This window comes from Leucopleurus acutus (genome assembly GCF_964270905.1).
Source record: "Leucopleurus acutus genome assembly, chromosome: 19".
Classification (NCBI taxonomy): Eukaryota; Metazoa; Chordata; class Mammalia; order Artiodactyla; family Delphinidae; genus Leucopleurus; species Leucopleurus acutus.
The window spans coordinates 11,292,810-11,314,254 of record NC_139161.1 but is presented as its reverse complement, the minus strand read 5'-3'; the positions used below and the strand labels follow the sequence as shown (position 1 = coordinate 11,314,254).

General features: G+C 55.3%; 1 protein-coding gene across 5 annotated transcripts in view; it reads right to left on the bottom strand.

The window, feature by feature from the left end:
* Positions 1-21,445, bottom strand: part of RPTOR (regulatory associated protein of MTOR complex 1) — a 346,540-nt gene that overhangs the window by 7,610 nt on the left and 317,485 nt on the right. For all 5 annotated transcript variants that reach the window (XM_082861744.1, XM_082861740.1, XM_082861741.1 and 2 more), the window contains 5 exons: positions 20,408-20,518; positions 14,685-14,790; positions 11,654-11,768; positions 9,902-10,026; positions 8,738-8,842 (listed from right to left, as the gene is read on the bottom strand). In XM_082861744.1, coding sequence (XP_082717870.1) covers positions 8,738-8,842; positions 9,902-10,026; positions 11,654-11,768; positions 14,685-14,790; positions 20,408-20,518 — 562 coding nt within the window. The remainder of the gene's footprint in view (positions 1-8,737; positions 8,843-9,901; positions 10,027-11,653; positions 11,769-14,684; positions 14,791-20,407; positions 20,519-21,445) is intronic.

Below are 21,445 nucleotides of genomic sequence, written 5' to 3'. Positions count from 1 at the left end.
GCCGTTTCACTCCCAGAGTGGATGCTGGTCTGCAGTCTCATCAGAAATGGACACAAGGTGTGATTTCCCCAAATCCTGGTCGATGTTGGTGTGTGCAGCCTGTATGTTTTAATATACATTCTGACACTGATGGTTTAACTCATATATTGCAAATATCCTCTCCTATTCTGTCACTGACATTATAACTTTGTTTATGTCTTCTTTTGGTCATACTGAAGTCTGAAGTGAAGTCATCATGCTTTTTTATACATTTGTCTCTGCTTTTTGTGGCAGCAGCTCCTGTGTTTGCCTCTATGGTTTCCCCTTCCCTCTGTGGGTGCCCACTTTTCTCCTGACTTCCTGAGTTGGACAATGTGACCTTCACTTGTTCTTTTCTGATATGCCCCTTTCAGGCTATGGAGTTCCCGCCAAGTGCCCGATCTCTCTCCCGAACTCCAGACTCTCATCTGTATGTGTCACTTCAGGTTTCTGCTTGGATCTGAGCCCCTCAACCCTCACTCCAGAGACCCCCCCATGGCTTCCCATTCTGCCCTGGCCCCTGCAAGGTTCGAGCTCCAAAAGTGACCAGGCTGGTCCTCTTAACTGACAGTGGGCCCTGTGCCTGGAACGCCCCTCTCCTGACGTCCATGCAGCCCCTCCAAATCGTGCTCATTCACCTCCTCGACCATGTGAGGCTACGACTCACCCTGTTCCATCTTCTACCTGTTCCAGATGTGTCACCTGGCACACCCCTTCCCGTCCTCCCTGTTTTGCTGGCGGCTGCCATGTCTACCCCGCAGAATGTCAGCTCCACACAACCAATGGACGAGCCTTTGTTTCACCTTTTAGAATGCAGTCTTCCCACTGCAACGCCCCTGACCCCAGGCAGAATACACCCTAATGTGCCAGAAAGGCATCTACTGGTGACAAGGCTGCAGGCGAGGCCTCTCACCTATCACCACGATCAGAACTGGTAGGGGAGAGGGCAGGGCATGTGGCCCCCACTTCTGTCCGGGACAGCCCAGTCACACTGTGACCAGTCAGCCCACAAGCAGAGCCTGAAACCACGCCACCTGCTTCCCCTCACCATGTGCCCAGTGTTCATCGTGTGAATGAATCGCAGAGGACGCGCCCACCCACGACCTGACTTGGGGTGCCAGGTCACTGCAGAGGCTCACAGACTCCTGTATCCATGGACCACTGATGGGGTGGCCTGTGTTCTCGGGCATCCTTAACTGCACTTGGAGCTCTGTGTCAGCCCCGTGGGGCTTTCAGGAGCCGTGTAATTAAGGAGTGGTCCTCCGATGAGAGCATGTGGCCAGGTGACATCTGGGATGCTCTGGGGTCACAGGAACAAGCTGGGGAGGGTCTGGGGGGACCACAGAAGGACTGGGAGGGGGGTCTCAGCCCCATGCCCATGCAGGAAGCAGAGAGGAGGCCGCGGCCACTCCCAATGGGGTAAGAAGCCTGACCTGGCCTCCAAATGAAGTCGTGGTGGCTTCCTTCTTGCTGAGTCTCCTTCATGGTGGATTCAGAGCCAGTGGGGGCCCGCCCTGCATTAGTGCCCACCCAAGTGACCTCATTTCAACTGAATCCTTCTCTCAAATACAGTCACCCTCTGAGTGCTGGGGCCGAGGACTCCACCACGTGAATTTGGGGAGACACAGCTCCCACACAGGGCCCCAGCGTCTCCATCTGCACTGGAGGCTCTGGAAGGTGTGCCCATGTGGCCGTCAGAGGACCTGGGGACGTGCATCACGTGAGCTCTGAGTCCTGTTTTAAATCTAGATTCTCTGATGCGGACCAAATGCTGGTTTAAACCAGTTGTAAAGCATGGTGAAGCCAGCAGAGACAAGAAACGTGTTTCCTAAGGTCTTCCCAAGTCCTGTACACGCCGGGGAGGCAGGCGTCCTATGTATACAGACAAATCTGGGCGAGGCTGCTTCCTTAGCTCTACCAGACTGTTTGCGGAAGCTGTGTCACCTAAGACAGTAAGCTCCTATCCGTGGAAGAGTCTCAGATCAACGTGAAAACTGCTGGGATAAAAACAACAGTCTGCTTGCACCCTGACCGACCTCCTGCGCCTGCCGACCCTCACCTCATTCTCCTGTAGGTCTGGGGTCCTGGCCCGTCCTCCTGCCCAGAACAGAACGCAAACACTGGCCTTCTCACTCGAGACCTTTCCCAACCAAGCCTGTGTCTCGACCTCCAGACACAGCGGAGGAGAGATGATCTGACTCATCACGAGTTGGTAAAAGATGATAAAAAGGGTGGCGCTCTTCCTTGACGTGTTGAGCACAAGGAACAAAATTGATGGCTATGATTTAAGTAAAACTCATAAGACAGGAACATTGTGACTTTGAACCAGAGTGAAGATTCCAATCACTTCGTTCCTGGGGAGCACGGTCTCAGCAGTGTCTCCTCCTTCCCCATCCCCAGAAAAGTGGCAGCTGTGGGCAGAGCCTGTGCCCCTCCTCCCTCCCTCGGGCCTCCTTGGCCTTTTTTTTCTTTGGCAGCAGGCAGGCTGCTCTGGACTCCCCCCAGGAGGGCCCCTCCTCCCTGTCGACGCTGCCGCCTCGACACGGAGAGTGCTCGACTGATGGAGGCTCTGCGCGTGCTGCAGCCTCTCCCCCACTGGGCGAACTCCAGCACCCTGAGTGCCTGAGATCACGGTCCATCCATCTCACTGCCTGGGGCCAGGGGTGGTGGGCGGCCCCCAAAAGGATGCAGAGATTCCCGTCTGACTTTATCCTGGATATGAGCTCTGCTCACATGTTCCCATCCAAAAGCTGGCCGTGAAAAAGAGGGAATTTCTTCATTAAAATATAGACGTATGGCACAGGGATGGCTGTAGACTAGGAAGCTGGAACGTGTAAGTCAGGGACCAGACAGAACCCTAGGCCCAGCAGACAGTGAAAAGAAGAAACACGTTGTTTCAGAGGCTTGGGTCCCTGTGATGTCCCTGATCAGCCCTCCAGGCTCAGAGGCCAGTCCAGACTGACCTCTAAGGACCCTGTCGTCTGGAATGGACCTCTGAGAACCCAACATGGGGATCTGACCTCTGAGGACATGTCATGTAGACCTGATCCCTAAGGACCCATCAGCCCCAACCTGAAACGCCCTTAGGAGCTATGGTTCTGGAACTCCGAGGAGGAGGGGCCAGCCCCTGCCCAACCAGGCATGTGTGAGAACCTCAGACCTGTGGGATGGCGACCTCCATTCCCTCCCCAGGGATGCAGACGCAATGCCTCCCCACGGGATCAGACCTCCCTCAGGGCCCATGAACACCTCCTGGACAGCCGGCAGGTTCAGAGACACAGGACAGGGCTGGCAACAGAAAACTGGGCTCCTCGGGAGCAAATGATTTCACCTAAACTTCCATTTCTCACCTGGGAGGTGGACCAGAACACGTGGCAGCTGCTTAGGGTCAGAGGAGACAGGGTGGGGCACACGCCTCCTGGGAGAGGAGGGAGCCGTCGTTCCCCACGGCCAGTGCCCCGTCCTGCGTGGGCCCATGGGGGCTGCCACCCGGCCCCGCGTCCTGCCTCCTGCACTGAGAGGGCTTCCTGCTCACCAGGTCCTGATAATTTTAGACTCTGGATGTGCTTGTGACCCCGGAGGAGGAGTAAGGCTGGGAGGGGAGGGCAGCCGTGACTCCCCCCGCCAGCCACCCCTGTGCTCTGCCGTCGGTGCCCTGCTTGCTGCCCAGATGATCCAGGCAACGAATACTAACAGCTGCCCCAAGGCCCAAGGTTTACGTCCAGTTCACACACACACCGGTGCTGGACGATCTGTTCCCTGCCCTCCGGGGTGGCTGCTGCCCCCGGGCAGCTGACAACCAGGGGACGGGGCTGCCCTCCTCTGGCCGCCCCAGGTCCTGACCGTGAAAGGTGTCCCTGGCTCCTCTTCAGGATTTCAGGGCAAGTGACCCTGTCATTCCTCTGAGAACCCAGGAGGCTCTTTCTGAGAGAAATCCTTCCTGTTACAACCACCGCCATCACTGCTGGCGGGAAGCAAAGGAGTGAAGATTGAGTCAGTCTCGGGTTTTCTCTTTTCTCTTTTTCCTTCCTTTTGAACTTTTTACTAAAAGGGTCCTTTGTAAAATACGAAACTGTGAGTTTGTACATCTGTAAGGACATCTTGTTCTCAGCCTCCCGGGACCTGCTTCTCTACCCACTCCAGTACTGATGGCACGAGGGACCCCGTCAGACCCATAGCCACATATGCCTTCCTGCAGGAAACCCTTGTTTAGGGAGCGACTAAAGAGAGACCAGAACAGAAAGTTCACCAGAAGGCTGGTCATACTCTAAACTCAGATGCTGCAAATTAAAGGTCAAGAATTCTACCTGCTGCCTGGATTCATAAGGCTCCATCTCTTTACAATTTACCTGACTAGTGAGCTTAGGAGAGAAAAGGGCTCGTTTTGAGCAGGCATATGGGTTTGCTAACCCAGTGTTACCATGTGTATCCACAGTCAGTTGCATATAGGTGTTTTAGTAACTATCAAACTTGTATATGGATTTTCAGATGGAAACAGATGCTTTAAGAGACTTTGCATTAAATTCTGAAAAAGATTCTTTTTTGAAAAATTTGGTGGGAACGCAAATCTCAATCTGGAGCGACTTTTCTGTCCTGATGGAGTCGTGAGATGTGCCTCCTCCCTGCGAGCCTGCGGAGCTGCACCATCCTCACTCCAGCAGGCTTGGATCTGGACTGTTTTCCATTCCCAGGCTGTTGTGAAGGTGGCCTGGAACAGAGAACTGAATTGTCCTTGAGCCAGCCCAAGAGTGACTGAGGCCACCAAGGAGGCCGGGAGGTGCGACCATGAGGCCTCGGCTCCCAGGGAGAGTCCTGTCTATGGCTTTCGTTAAGATTTCTTCCCAGAGCCTCACACAGTCAACCTCATTCATCCCATGAGATCTCAGTGCTCAGCTGGTGATGATTTTTTGTATTGGAGGAGACTGTGCAGATGGAACGAATAAGAAAAACCACAGCCCTGATCCTCTGCTGCCTGAAGAGCACAGCGGGCTAGCGAGCGTCCTCAGGCAAAGCAGAGGAGCCGGCTCCCACCCCTGGCACTCACAGATAAGGGAGAAGGCACTCACCTCCCTGCTTACTGCGGTCAAGAAAGATTGAGACCTTTCGGGCCAGACCTGCGAGGAAACAGGGATTATGGGATGGATGCAAGGGAAAGCAGGCCAGCCAGAGCCAAATCAGCCAAAATCACACAAACCACAAACAGGGGAGCAGCCGAGAAGGAAACAGGAGGGAGGGGCAGACGGTGGCCCAGGCCACGGCTGCAGTGGGAAAAAAGGGCCAAATGTACCTCTGAACGTGAAAACCCAATTATCAGGGGTTTTGGCTAAAAAGACTCTCTTTCTAGACAGGAAATTGGAAGCGCTATGACTTGGGGGAAACATGACCCGACACGGCGTGGGCACTTCCAGTGAGTGGAGGTTAGTGGCCGGATGTGCACACAGTGCAGCCCAACCAGCAGGAGCTGACCCACTGGCCACGCCCGGAGGAGGCAGACACTTCCGTTTAGGTCCTTAGAGTGAGGACAGCTCTTCATTCATGGGGCCCAGCGGTCAGTGAGGAGGCCTCTGGGGGGTGGGAAGTGTGCTTCCATCTGGGTGTCTGTGGGCGCCGTGGCCCAAGGACGGGCGGTCCCACCACCGGTTCTATTTCAGAGCACGGCTCGCTCAGTTCCGGGGATGGCCGTGAACCCAGACTGACTTCAGTTCTCCTGACAGCGGGGTACCCCATGAGGGGAGTGTCTCCAGGCTAACTGCACATGCATGCACAGGAGCGTGTTCATGTGTGCACATGCATGCATGCATGCCCATGCCTGTGTGCACATGTACACACGGGAGCCAGGGGCATGCTAAGATGATGCGGAGACCCTGCACATTTCACATGACTTCCGAAAAGCAGGGGTAGGGCTCCCGCAAGAAACAGTCTCTTTAGTCACAAACCACGGAATCAAATCTTACTAACAAGCTGCCACGACAGCGACTTGGCGAGCAGATTCTGAGCTGGAGAGCGCGCAGGAGAACCTCACAGGCAGACTTTTCTAACTGTTTAGGGAGTGCCAAGTCCTCCCTCCCACGTGCCCTACACAGCAGCATTCACAAATGAGACCCCCTACGCCCTCTGTAGCTGAAGGACACGGTGGGCCAGGCCTCATGGGGTGCACAGCTGTGCAGGATCCCCCGTCACAGGCGCGTGGAAGAGCTGATGACCGCAGCCCCCCCGAGGGTGCCTCTTCCCCCCCCCACAGCTCGTGGCTGCCTGGGACCTGAGACCAGGCGGAGGACCTCACTGCGGAGCACAGGGAGCTTCACGTGCCTGGGGGGGCGGTAATCTGGAGCAGGGAGCGGGGGCTGCTGCTTCTGCCCGACAAGGTCCCGGGGGAACACAGCCAGAACTCTGAAGCTGTGGGGGTCCCCCCAGACGCTGACAAGCAACTGCTGTGGAAGCTGCTAGCTCTCCCCACAGGGTCCCAGCCCACAGCTCTGTAACTGTCAAGTCAGAGGCCAAGGTGGGTGAAGAAAAAGAAACAAGGTGCTGATAGGCAGAAGGCAACGAGAAGTTGGCACAGGGGTCAGAATTCCACCAGACCTGCCCCTCGGTTACTGAGCTTGAGCTCCTGAAATAGAAATTACAATCGGGGGTCTCTCCAGCCCTGCTGGGGCTGCGATCCCCGTGCTGCAGAGGGAAGCTGTGGAGACTGAAGGATGTGGGGCCCGGAGAGGCTCCCCGGTTCTCAGTGTGCCCCTTCTGGGCCCTGCAGCACACAAGCCCTTCCTGTCTTGATCCTTTAGAGCAGTCAGCCTCCCAGGCTCACCACCCCTTCCACCTTCCATCCCCCTGAAAGAACAAGGAAATAATGTCTTCCTTTTTGCTAAGCCCACAGCTGCCTGGTCAAAAGGCAGGGGACAGACCAAACGAACTCTGGCTTAGCCGCCGAGGAGTGCTGCGTGCCTGCCCAAAGCCCCCCTCACCCCACCTGCCGATAAAGACCTGGAGGTAAGACCCCCACCAGCTTCCTGACCCCTCAGCAACAGTGCCTCTCCTGGGGGGCTTTCTGAAACCCAGGAAAGGGAGAGGGTCCAGCAGGAAGGAGTCTGTAGCAAACATGTCTACAGCAGTGGAACCACTCTCAAGTTAGGGCTGCAGTGCACACCTGGGCCAGGAGCAGCTCACACAGGTGACATCTGGGGGAGACAAGTGCAGGGGAGCCCTGAGACTGTACTGCTGTCACCTCAGCCTCCTTTCCTCCCAGCTAGACTCTCTGCCCCCCTCCCAAACTGCATGCTGTCCACCCTTGCTTTCACCTTCACTAGAGCAAAGGCAAGTGGCATCGCGGGTAAAAAACCACAGACACATCATTTGGGGGTGGCAGGTATTTGGGGGCGGCAGGTAGGCAGGCCGCTGCAAGAGGAATAAACTAGACAACAGTGTATCCACTGGGCTGCCAGTGGGCTCCCCACTTTCTCATCCTCTGGCCCTGCCGGGAGGCTGACCCTGCTCTCGACCAGCCCCTGCCTTCCCTGCACAGGGGTCTGCAGAACGGCAGGAGCCTGGGGTGTGTCCCGTCCTGCTGGACGGCAGCAGGAAGCTAAGGACTGAAAACCACGATTCAACTCGTCCAGCGTGTCCCGCAGTGAAACAAACCTGTGAGCGTGAGCACCTGAGAGCCACGGGGAGGCCGTCAGCCACCTGCTCTGCCGTAGCCAGCAGCACTGAGGCGGGCCTGAGGTGGGGCTGGGGGCTGAGCGGGTGGGAGGCGGGGGCGCTGCAGGGCAGGGATCAGGCTTTTGCTCCAATGTTGGAAAAAGCAAGAGAGAGACAGAGGGACCTGTGACGGCAGCTGTCATCCACGTTAGCCCAGGACTGGGCCCAGAGGGGCCTGGGCAACAAGAAAACGGCTGTGTTGGGTCCTGTGGAGGTGGGTATGCATGACCATTTTGTTCCTGAAGAAAATGTAAAAACATGGCTATTTTAAAAATTAACACATACGGAAGTGTCTGCCGTGGAGCCAGCTGTGCCCCCAGGGGTCGGCGTCTCCCTAGGACAAGTGCTCTGACGGAGGAGACAGAAGCAGCCATGGAGGCACCTATCGGCCACGCGAGGACATGCGAAGACCCCAGGCCAGCAGGGGGCCGACAGCAAGCCGCTCCCGCCTCCATCTGGCAGCGGCTCTGCGACCACACTGGAGGGCGGCTCCGGCTGAGGGTGTCCCTGGAAATCCAGACCCGCGGCCGCATTAATGCTGTGTGAACAGCGAGCGCGGGGCTGAGAGGTGCAGACCTCCTGACAATGGGCTGGACCCAGAGACTGGAAGGCGGTGCTGGTGTCTCTCACCCTGGGCGTGGGGCAGCCATGCACACCGACAGGCAGCACGCACAGCAGTGGCCGGTGGGTGCTGCAGCCGCACCTCTGTCAGCCCAGGGCAGGCAGGCAGCGCACTGGCCTCCCCCGTAGGACCAGACACAACTGGGGCGCCTGCTGTGTGCTCATCACCGAGAGGCGATTAACTCGGGCACGAGGGGCACAGAATGCAGCCCCAGGCCCTGCCGCGGCCACGCTCTCACAAGCAACACGAGCTTCCAGCCAAGGACGGGGGCTGTGGGCTGGTCAGAGCTCGGCAGGACTTCCACCTGCGAGCAGAGTCTCCCAAGGTGGAGGCTGGCTGGGTCGTTACTTGGGGAGTCTGAGTGGACTGAGCGCCTGCAGGACCCCGGGGAGCACCCACCTCGGGTGGTGGGCAGCATGTCGGAGAGCCCCTGCCAGGCCGTCACCATTTCTGGATTCTTTTCCAAATCAGCAAAGTTCTTCCAGACTCTGATGGCACCGTCATCTTGGGGAGACAAGAGAGGATATTCAAATGCAGGCCTGGCTGCTCTGGGAAGGGGAGGAGGGCCCTCCCCCGGAGGCACAGGAGGACAAAGGCTGCCCAGCCCAAGGGACAGATGGGTCTCTCATCTGGTGAGGAGCCTATCAGAGGCAGAGTGAGGCCTGTTCTGGCCTGACCTTGGGCTTCAGGGCTGTGCCTCCGCCTCAGCATTCCCAATCCCCCACGAGGGGATCACCTGCCAAGAAGAGGCAGTCTCAAGGGGACGGTGCTCAGGGCCTCTCTCTCCCCACCTCCCCTCACACGAGACTCAGGAAATGGGCGGGTTGTTCCTCCTGCCTCTCCAGGCTCAGAACGGGGCAGAGGCCCCAGTGTTCTCCGGCAGATGGGCAGCCAGGTGGGCCTGAGTGTGTGGGTCCACCACCTGGCTGTCTGTCCGTCTGTCCTTCCTTCCTTCCTCCTGGTGTTGCTTGCCCCCAGGACCCTGCTCTCTGGCCTCACTAGCCCTTCACACGAGGCCCTCAAGGATGACCTTGCCTCAAGCTGCAGAGGGAGGATGAGGTCATCTGGGGACACACTGGGAAACACTTGCCTGATCTCTGCTGAGAAGTGAAGCCTCGTGCTGCACCTCCACTGGGACCCGACTCCTGAAGGGCCCTGGGTTCCTCTGCTGTATCTCTGCGTCCGGGGAATCACCCTCTCTGCCTCCTCTTTGGCGCTCAGAGAGGCTCGGTGTGATCTGTCCTCAAACCCCCAACTGACCCTACTGGCTGCCCACACCACTCTGGGTTTTCGTCCTCCCCCTCCCTGCCTGATGTCTGCCAGGGGGCTGGCTTTGGACCGGGGCTGGACTTTATTTTCCTGGGGAGGGCTGCCAGCAGGACCTCTCCCCATGGGTGTGCCTTTAATGATGGAGGCCTCCACTTGGGAGCGGTTAGTCCCCTTTGCCAGAAGAAACAATCGAGGTCACAGGAAGCTTTGTGCCAATTCGTGCTGAGGTCTTGCATCTGTCCCCCACCACCTCTGCATTGGGGTTTAGGTCCCCACCACACAAACCCCACTCACCTGTGGCTGTGAGCAGGAGTGAGCAGTCCTGGCCATTCAGATACTCCATGGCCGTGACCCTCGTGTACCGAGGGTTTCCGTTGTGGAAATAATCCAGCTTCTCCCCTTTCTCCCAGTCCCAAAAACTTCAGGGAATAAGAGAGGAATAAGGCTAGTGATCAGGGAAATACAAAAGCCACAAGGAAATACCACCTTACACCCACCAGGTCGGCCACCAGCAAAAACACAGAAAGGGACAAATGTTGTCAGGGATGTGGAGAAACTGGAATGCTGTGCCCTGCTGGTGGGAACATAAAATGGTGTAGCTGCCATGCGAAACAAGAGTGGTTCTTCAAGATAACTAAACACAGAACTACCGTTCGGCCAGGATTCTACCTCTGGGTATACACTGTGCACCCAGGTTATATCAGTGTCACTCACAACAGCCAAAGGGTGAAAGCAACCCAAATGCTCATCAATGGAGGAAGGATGTAACAAAATGTGGTCCATACACATGGACTATTATTCTGTCTTAAAAGGGAAGGAAGTTCTGACACCTGCTTTGTTAAGTGAAATAATCCAGTCAAAAAAAGGACAAATACTAGATGATTCCACTTATATGAGGTTCCTGGAATAGACAAATTCATAGAGACAGGAAGTAGAGTGTGGGGTGCTGGGCCTGGGAAGTGGGGAGGGGGAGTCAGTGTTTCATGGGGACAGAGTTTCAGTTTAGGGTGATGAAAAAGTCCTGGAGATGGACAGTGGTGATGGCTGCACAACAAGGTGAATGTGCTTAATGCCACTGAACTGCACACTTAAAAACGGAGAAGACAGTAAATTTTATGTTACGTATAAAAAAAGGAGAGGAATAAGAAACATGTAAGAATTCTATCCATTTTGGGTTTCCCCGGTGGCGCAGTGGTTGAGAATCTGCCTGCCAATGCAGGGACACGGATTCGATCTCTGGCCCGGGAAGATCCCACATGCCGTGGAGCAACTAAGCTCGTGTGCCACAACTACTGAGCCTGTGCTCAGAGCCTGTGAGCCACAACTACTGAGCCCACGTGCTGCAACTACTGAAGCCCGCGCGCCTAGAGCCCGTGTTCCACAATGAGGGAAGCCACTGCAATGAGAAGCAGCCCATGCACCACAACGAAGAGTAGCCCCCGCTCGCCGCAACTAGAGAAAGCCCGTGTGCAGCAATGAAGACCCAACACAGCCAAAAAAATAAAAAAAAAAAAGAATTATATCCATTTTATCAGCTATAAAAAGAATCGCATCCATGGTTCTCTCCCATCAAGTGAGCGCTTTCTCAGTGACATAAGGGCAATGGTCATTATGAATTAACATTGTGTCTTGTTACTGACACTTCCCCTTCACACACTTGCTGCCCTTGCACACAAGCGGGTTCCTCACATGTCCTGTCACTGTGGGATCCTGATGAGCCCCTGTGCACCGGGTCTCTGTTCACTGCACAGGAATGGCCCCATCTTCGTACCAGAAGCTCCCGTCCCGGCCCACACATAACCGTGCTCAGGCCTCTGGAACACCCGTGGTAACGTGGCCAAGTGCAACCCTGGGAGGGCGCGGGCAACACCAGGAGGAGGGACGTCTCTCTGCAAGTGTTCCAGCCCCCCCTCCCCCCCTGAAACAGCCCAAAGGCCCGGGCTGAGGAGCTTCCACACCAGGAGGGTGCAGGGGCATCCTGCCCACACCCCCCAGGGGCTACCTGTTCTCCAGCTGAAACGCCAGCCCTGCAAGTGCCCCACGTACCAGATGCTGTCTTTGTCAGCGACGGCCACACACGGCGTAAAGGGGTGAAACTTGACCACGGAGGGGACACCAGGGTTCCTGTTCAGAAATATCTGGTCGTCCAGCCTTGTGATACCTGCCCAGGGAAACACACGACTATGGGTCTCAATTTGCAGCAAATGTCAATGATGTATTTTACCAAGGCCGACACCAGTCCCTAATGTTTGGGGACCTGGAGGGGCCCAGAGGAAAGCAGGGGTTACAGCACAGGGGTGGGCTCCTGACAGCAGGGCCCTGCCTCTGCTTGTACATGGCTAGCATTCGATATATAATTGCGACAACCCGTCAGCAATACTCAGATCAGTGCACACTGGTTAAGGTTTTAGGAAAAGAGCACCAAAGATTTTGGAATAAAGCTCAGTAAGGCTGAGATTCGTAACTGAGACCCAAGGCTGAAGCCTCGGTTTGGCCATCGCTGTCTGCAATCCAGCCAAGGATGTGAACGGGGATTTGTTCACCAGGCCCCAATACAGCCACTTGGGAAAAAACCCTTGTGGCCCTGAAGGAGCTTTAGAAGAACAACGAAAAGAGGATAAAACTGCTAAGAGCATCCGACAGGTTCACACACATTTCTGGAGAATGACACAGGCTTATGCAGAGGAGCCAGGCATGGTGGCCCCTCTTCCCTGCACGTCGTAGAGGGTGAGCAGCCCTCGTGACACTCAGGCCCCGGAGTCACCCCCTCCTCAGTGGCTGGATGCAAGTCTTGGGTGACACAGAGGAGCTGCTCACGCTTTGTGAACCTGGCGCCGGCCGGGCGAGCTACTGTCACCCACAATTTCAGTCCTTTTCTGCCTCCCTTTGCTAAAACAACTAACACAGAAAACCACTCAACAATCAAGACACGGTTAAACTAACAGGCAAACAGGTCCCAGAGGGTTTAACTGTTGCCCAGAGGTGCCTTCCCCCACAGCCATGGGTTCCCCAGGACAGAGGCGTGATTTGACCCAGGAAAGATGAGGGGATACCCAGGTCCTGAGTCACTGCAGGTGTTCTGCAGACATGCAGAGATCCATGTATGATGGCAAAGTCATGGTGTCATGGGGGGTGGCCGGAGGGGTCATGGATAGAAAAGGCAGCATTAACTTTCCCAGCTCGTATTCCGGGGCCTCGCTGACTTGTCCGGTGACTTTGCTCGGCCCGCAGGTGTGATTTCCGTACTTCTACCGTTCACAGCCTTCCCAACACACCGCTGGCCTCAGATAAAACTACAACTTCATGAGGAGTCCAGGCTCTGAGTGCGGCAGGTAGCGGAGGAGGCTGTGGACTCACTAGCGGCCCTGTCCTCCCTGCCCACGTCCACCGGCAGTGATGCTCCCGTCAGCAAGCTCACTTGCTAAGGTTTTCAGCGGCTCAGCAGTTCCTCTCGGTGTGTGTCTGACAAGCAGACCTCTTTTTTTCCACAAAGACTGGAAAAGAGAACCCCTGACCCTAATTTACAGAGATACTTTTTTTCTTTTTTGTCTGGAAAACCTAGTTGTTTCTCGAGTGGCTGGCTCTAATTTCACCCCGTTCAGATGTCCGACTGCACGCAGCAGACTGGCTCCCAGGTTGCGCCCGTGGGTACAGAGAAACCAATTTGTTCTGCTGTCCCCGTCCATAGGCCTGGGGTTCTAAAGAACCACCAACTTCCAAGAAAATAGGCCCTTGACCCCATAATGCGGAGCGCTTCTATCACGCTGGGCGGCTCGCTCTCTCCTGAGAAAGCTGCAGACTCTCCATTCCACATCCCCAGAGGCTTTACATCCAGCTGCGACAGTGCTTTCCTAGAGGCGAGTTACAAACAACCAAGATTGGTTTTAGCAGAAGTGACCGCACATTAATGAAACGTGACCCGAGCATCTCATGGAGAGCACTGTGAACACATGCCGAAGTGCTTCCGAAACAGCACTGCTTCTGGAAGTGCTCAGTGGGCCAAGGAGTGCGATGGGCCTGGGCAGGCAGGCCAGGGACGAGACCCCGACTCCAGGCTGCCTGCAGGCAGGGACGGTCTCATGGGTTCTCACCCTCAACTTTAAAAAGTAACCGGTAATAATCAAGAGAATTTGACAGGACAGGGAGGCAAGGTCACGACAATAATTCAACAGAAGCGTTAAGAGCCTGCTTATCCACTCTGTGCGGTACCTGGGCAGGGTCAGTCCACCGCCCAAAGCTGGCCCAGCAATGAGGGCTCAGGCAGAGCCAAAAGACCAGCCCACGCCCTGTGCACTCACAGCTGTGGGACTGGGTCGGTTCCCGGGCCAGCGGGGGCTGTACTGCTGGGAGAGGGAGAGGAGAGAGGCTCGTCTCTGGGGGATGGTGAGGGCCCCAGTACTCTGTCCCTGTTCTGATCACAGGGTGGAGGCCCTCAGCTGCCCCCTCCCACCCTGCTTCAGTGCCTGGGGGGCTGCTGCAGCCAAGATGAGGAGGACCCGCGGCCCAGCAGCCCTCCCTGTGGCAGCCACTTGTCCACGCTGCTCACTGCCACTTCACCGGGGGGTGGGGCTGGGGGGCATGCAAAGTGGGCGGTTTGGGCATCTGTTGGCAAATTTAGTAAAAGGTTTGGTCAAAATGTGACTGATACACAGCTTTGGGTGATAGAGAGCAATTATTTGGGGGCCTGGTGGGGTCCAGGTAAACACAGCCAGGGCCTGGTGTTTGTCTTCTGTCCCCATGGGGAGGACACAGGCCCACTCCGCCGTGGACCCCAGGGCCTGCGGAGGGCTTGCTCCTTCCTCTCTGGAAACGACAAAAGGCAGAAGACACAATTGCCCAGAAGCTGCCAGTCAAGACAGGAGCTTCCCTGGACGATGATCCCAGAGAGCTTCCAAGTCTCCCTGAGGGCAAAGGCACAGAGTCTCCCGGGACCAGGCTTTGTCAGGCAGGCGGATGGTGCCCCCACCTTGGCACTCCTCCCTCCCTCGAGCATCTCTGCCAGCCTCACTTCTCCCCTGCACAAGGGCGGGTGGGCGCCTGCTCAACGACCGCGGTGGCCCCTGGGGACACTGTTTACCCTTCTGGATGAGCTGCTGCGCCTGCTTCCTGACGCGGGTGTTTCGCAGAAACCGCCACTCCCGCTCCTTGCGGATCTGACTCTCCAGGTCATGCTCTTCCGGGATCTTCAACAATAAAAAAACAATTATTTCCAGATAAGAGGATTCGTCCTCCGCAGGTGCTAAAGAATCTGGGTTCTCTGGTCAGCCCAGTGTCCAGTGCCCTACCGCAGGCTAGAGCAGAGCATTACAGTCAGAGGTTGGTCACTGGATCCCCGAAGCAGCTTCCCTCTCTATGCTGGGAGTGCCGCTCACTGCTGCCCGCTGGGCTTAGAGGCTCTGAGACCTGGGACCGGGTGGGGGGAGGGCTGGCCGGCGCGGGGACGCAGAGTGGAGACTTAGAAACCCCTGCCCCCACGACGGCCCAATGGTGGAAGCCAGAAGTCTCGCACTCTGACAGGGCAGCAGGGGGGCTGGTTTCAAAGCAGACAGATTTTGAGGGGAGATTCAGGGATTAGGGCTGGGTGTTTTCCGAAGGAGGGGACACAAAGGGCCCTGCTGTGCCAGACACTAAATTTGCTCCTTCTTGCCCTTAAATGCAAAATCGGAAAATGATGGGCTGTGCTCAGAGACTTTTGCTTTTATTCTTTGATGCCAAAGGGAACAGAGGCATCTGGTTAGAAGATGAACGAGCTCATGAGAAGTGACAGAGGACAGCAGCCAGGGCACGGCTACCCCGTGACAGCTGCGAGAGGCAGGCCGGGCCTGAGGGTGGGATCTTCTCTGGGAGTTGCTGCCCGCCCCACTCCACCTAATGCAGCAGAGGGTGAAGCTGGCATCGGATTCCGCATAGGTGGAGACTGAGGAAGGAGCTTCGACCCTTCTGCCCTCCCTAATCGGCTTTCAAGAGACGGAGTTTATCTGCACGTGGAGTATATGGATGCTGCGGAACAGTCCCCTTTCCTGGATAAGGGCCCTCCTCGCTTCATGGCTGGCGTGGGTGCATGGCGTGGGTGCCTGTGGGCTACGGATGGGTGTGCCTAGGAGAGGGCCACACTTAGCAAATAATGAGTTATGATTTAAGTCTACTTTATTCATAACAATCACTTGTCATGTAAAAAAGATGTATCTCCTAAATCACATAGTCAATCTGGCTAACTCTGGTTCCCTGCTTGAAAACTCAGAGTTGTAAAATCCCAAAATACAAAAGGAATCGAGTAAACTAGGAAAAACCCTTCTTCCACTTAGCTGAGTTAACCAGCCTTGTACTCAGCCAGGCAACACCACACAGGCAGAAGGAGCCCATATTCATCCTGGAGAAAGCATCAGGATGAAGGACAGTGAACGTGGTCATGTGCACGTGCCCGTGTGTAAGTGTGGCTGAGAAATGAGGTGACGTCTACACGGAGAGGAGTTCAGCTCACGTTTTAGGCAGTTATTACATGAAATGGTCATGGAGCACTTTCGTGTCTTCTCCTAGAATGCTCTGTGTTATCTCTGATCACAAATGAACAACCCCAAACCTCACCTCGTCCCTGTGTACAGGTGCCGAGGCCTCTGTGTTCCAGCATTTCACTGCTACACTCCTTTTTTTCTCTTAAAAATCACAAAACTACACCCAGCAAAACAGCAAAGATATCCTGACACAGAGACAACCGAAGAAAAGTCACCCAGAGCCTCCAGAGCACAGTTAGTGCTGTAGACATAACCCCACAAAGGTACTTGGGATAGACGGTGGGTTTTTACCAGTTGGTTTTGTTTCATGACAATCCAGAGATTATTTGAAAACAAATAACAAATAACCAATAACGTAGAACAATAATAAGAAAACCCCACATGAAAAGACTGAGACTGCACCTGAATAAATCTCTCGTTTCTGCGGGAATATATTAGAGGAAGGGTCTAGACAAGCAGGAAGGGAGTGGGACAGGCAGGCATGAAGTTCTGGACTGCACTCCCCATGGTGGGGGCAGGTGGGAGGAAGGAAGGGGGACGGGAGGCAGCTGCGCATGGGAGTGTGGCCACACGTGCCTTGGGGACACAGACAGGCTGACCTCCACGGCACAGCCGGGCATCACTGCCCTGGGCTGAATCCTAAGCAGCAGAGCGTGGCGCTCCCGGGAGCAGTCCCACGGGCATACAGGCTCTGCTGAGCTCAGAGAAGGACTTGCAGAACTGAACTGAACTAAGCCGTAGCCCAGGAACCAGTGCACGCATCGTCTTGGGGATAATTGCCATGAAGTACTAGGACAAGCAGGGGCGGAGAGCAGTGGGACAGTGTGGGAGGCGAGGGTGGAGTGAGACGAGGAGAGGACAAGAGAGCAGAAGAGGCCATGAGAAGCAGCCGGCGTTGGCCGGCCGGGATGGACAAGGATGTACGGAGGGACCAGACAGACGATTTCCCACTCAGCCTTTCTTAATCATCTGCTCATGTGCTCCTCCCCTCCCCCATGGCTCTGCAGGCTGAACAAAAGCTTCTGACTAAACAAAAGCCCAGACCCACACTGTGCTGCGCTTTCCTCTAAGCAGAGCTGGAGGGACGTGGGTGTGGGAAATAGTGTTACATGATTAGGATCACGACACTCCTCGAATTCCTAACACCTCCTGGCTTTTCCTCAAACAGAAACCAATTACGGTGCTGAAGCCTCCTGAAGCCTCCTGAGGAGCTGGCGGCTGACAGCTGGTGAGGGTGTCCCCCTCGATCCTCGCCTGTCACTGGGGCAGGCTGGGCTTGGGAACAAAGGAAGACCAGAGGGTCTGCAGAAGCCTGAGGGCGGGCATTTCCACATGGAGCAGGTTCTCATATGATGAATTTGTGAATCACAGGGCTGGGTCTTACCCTCAATGCCTCTGAATTTAAAGAGGTTCAAGTGCACGGGATAAAATTCATGACAGGCACGTGACTATCATGATTGCAGCATGACCCCTGGGGAAGGCTCATGATGTCAATGCTAAATTCTCAGACACCGAGCTCCCTGGGTTCCCACCAGAAACAAAGCCGAGTTCTGTGGCAGGACAGAGTACCTCTGCGCTTGCCTCTCACCTCGTTTAATAACAAACAAACACTCTCCCCAAACAATGACGGGGGTCAGCAGTACCGGGAGGGTGTGCACTGGCTGCGGGCTGACCCGGCTCAACCCGCCACCTCTGGGCATGACATCTAAGGGGTGAAGACCACTGACTGCCAAGGAAAAAGCTCTGAAGTGCAGATCAGAGTTCACTGCAGGTACTGATACCTGCAGTGGCATTTTCATCATCAGGCCACACTTCTCGTAAAGCATCAGGGTGACCGAGATACAGTTCACATGCATTAAATTTCACCCTTTTGGGCACAGTATGTAACCACCACCACAGTGAGCATGTTGAACAGTCCCCCACACCTCAAACTGCCACGTGCCCTCTGTAGTCAAGCCCTCCCCACAGCCCCAGCCCAACACCCTGCCCTCTGTTCTCTGTCCCTGCAGCTTTGTTTCGCCTTTTCCAGTGGTGGCTGTGGGTCTGCATCTGAGTGAAACACGTGAACATGTAAGTAGAGGTCCCCACAAACCGCAGCCCTCGCCTGCGGAGCCTCCCCCCGCGGTCAGCTGACGTGCGCTGCTGGAGGGCACCTGCACTCTGAGTCTTAGTACCCGGTGCTGAGGAAAGGAAAGCAAATTCTTAGCGAAAAGTCAAGTTCATTTCTAAGTTTAAGAGAAACATGTTTTGGATTACCTATGCCACTTCTCCCCACAGGTAGATGACTGAGAACAGGCATCCCTGGAGACTTCAAGGACAGCCACTCAGCAACCCACCAAGTAGCTTCCGAGAATTACAGTCACTGCCGTTTCAGTGAGATGGCAGACCAACCACCTAGAGTCCAAGTCACTTGACCGCACTTGCCTTAAGCAGGAGACTGTATCAACGAAACTGAACTTCCATTACTATTAGACTAAACCCCCTTAACTTTCAAGCAGATGGTATGTACCACAGATCTAAAGGACAACTCGCTACCTACAGCACCAGTGATGAACTGTCTCCTGGGACAAATTCTGGTGTTTGCCTACTCCCTCCTTCCTTAGCCAGAGGAGCCCGAGATGTCCTGTCTGCAGGCGGACAGGTCAGCAGGAGCAGGCCGACCTTGGCGTGGACAACATACTTGGTTGACTGTAACAGGCCTCAATGATCTCTTGGGGTCATTTCTTTATTTTTTATTATTTTTAAAAATTTATTTTTGGCTGTGTTGGGTCTTCGTTTCTGCATGTGGGCTTTCTCTAGTTGCAGCGAGTGGGGGCTACTCTTCGTTGCGGTGCATGGGCTTCTCATGGTGGTGGCTTCTCTTGTTGAGGAGCACGGACTCTAGGCGCATGGGCTTCAGTAGTTGTGGCACGCAGGCTCAGCAGTTGTGGCGCACGGGCTTAGTTGCTCTGCAGCATGTGGGATCTTCCCAGACCAGGGCTCGAACCCTTGTCCCCTGCATTGGCAGGCAGATTCTTAACCACTGCGCCACCAGGAAAGTCCCGGGGTCATTGCTTTAATATATTTTTTTCCTGATTATAAAGGTACTTCGTGCTACGTGTAGAAAGTATGGCCATCCTGTGGCCAGTTTACGTCCTGCTTTTTTTTCCCTTTTAAAAAAATTTTATCATGAGCATTTTCTTATGTTACTAATTTCAAAGCTTTATTTTTTAATAGCTCCAATAATATCGTATCAAATACTTCATCCTTTTTTAACCATTCCCCTCCTGTTGGACATTTCCGTGGATCCTAGTTTTCGCTACTGAGAGGGTGCTTCTTTTCAGCAACGGGGCTTGATAAATGAGAACTCTATCACCTGCCTCAGGCACTGACAACCGTTATTCTGTGTTGTAACTGACAAAAATCAGTATCACTACAGGGAAACAGGAAGGCCAGAGAAAAGTTGTAATAGAGTCCAAATACTCTGCCTGGAAATTACTTGGTTATGTAGCTTGATATACAAGTGAGAATAAACTGCAGTTTTCAATTTTCCATTACCTATGAGGGAAGAGGAAGGTGGTTTTGTAAGAACGTGCTTTAGATCAGCAAGTCTAAAATGAACCCCTGCAGCACTCCCTGCAGAAAGACGGGCACGAAGATTCAGCTCTGACAGCACTGCCCTGTCTCACCCTGGCACCCTGAATGTGTGGCCTGAGTCTGTAGCAAGAGGACACACGTCACGTCATCAAACCTGGAAGGCAGTGTCCCGGAATAAGCCAGATTACCCCAGTCAGCTAGCTTAGTCCAACAGTCCCCAAAGCCAGAAGCGGCCCAAGTGAGGCCTGGGGACCACCTGGATGACCTTGCTAACCAAGACAAAATGGCACATTTTATACTGGCAAGCTCGGAAAAGGCAGGTAAGTGAGGTCTGTTTCTTTTACTGTTTTTTACCTGTTAATACCAGCTACCATGACAGCAATCTGGCATCCCCTCAACAGCCACCCTCGGTGGGACAGGAGGCCAGTGGGCACAGCAGGGCCCTGTGCAGCCAGCACCTGCCCCGGGCCACGGCTCAGGGCAGGGCCTGCGCAACTGCACCTGGGCTGCTAGGAGTCACAGCATGTGGCCCCCGAGGGTCACAGTGAGCAAACCAGTGAGGATCAGACCTTGAGCTCAGAGCAGAGGGGTTCAGACACCCAGGCCTGAGGCCGGGGCTCTGGAGTCCTGTGTGCGTTTGCTGAGGAGATAGGGGCAGTGCATGCCAGGGGATTCTGGCTTTAAACCCAGAGAGCTGCTGACACACCACTACCTTCATGACAGGCTGGGCGAAGTACCGCGCGCTCCAGTCGCAGAACCCTGTCTGCATTGTGGCCGAAATGAAACTTTTGTGCCCGGCAGCATCATCTGGGTCGTCAGTGGTCTTCGAGGCATTTGGAAAGGAGGAGGGGAGGAGAAGACAGAAACAGAGTTAGTCACGTCACCCCCGAACTTCTTTGTGAGCTCGAGACAGTCCATCCCTGGAGACCAAGGCACAGGGGTCAGGCTTCTGAGGGCAATATCTCCGTGGTCCCCTCACTTCTGCGTCCTGGTGCCCAAGGAACCCCGACTGTCAGACAGGGCTCTGAGTCTGCGCTCAGAGGTCGAGCATCCCCCAGGGCTGGCTGAGGTGGCCTGGGCTGCAGAGTCCCTGACACTTGCCATCGGTGCTGAGTCAGCAGCCCCATGAGGACTTTGTTGCTTGGTCCCAGGGCCGCCACTCCCACCAGGCCAGTCATACACATAGGACCTTGGCCTACCCTCTGGCTCCTGGATAAGAGCACAGTAGAGCTTGGGCCAACTGGGACTTCTAAGCATTAAAACTTAAAACACATGGCTCTGCTCACTGGGACAATGGTTCAGTTTGTTCCCCGCTGCAGAACCAATGGGGGCCAGGATGGCAGAGCAGGGGTTTGCCTCACTGCACGTGGTCAGGCATGAGAAGTGCCTCACAGAGCAGCCCCCGCTACCCAGGGAGACACGCTGGGTGGAAAATCCCACAGATGGGGTCAGCAATAAGGTCTTACCTCCCGCCTGACAGGGGAACCGCAGCCACCTGCCGCCACCTCGCGGCTCTGCTGGGCCAGGACTCACGGATCATGGTCCAGCCACTCCTGCCTGGCTGCCCCATGTAGGGTCCAGCCGGGAGGCTAAACATGGCACCTGGCGTTGTGGCCGTTTTTGTTCCTCAGCCATCGAGGCGAGGGGAGCAGGCAGCTCCAAAGCCAGGTGGGTGGGGCCGGTGGCAGGTGTGGACACCTGTCCATCCCCAACACCTGCATCTAGTTCCAAAGTCAGGGTGCAGGCTGCT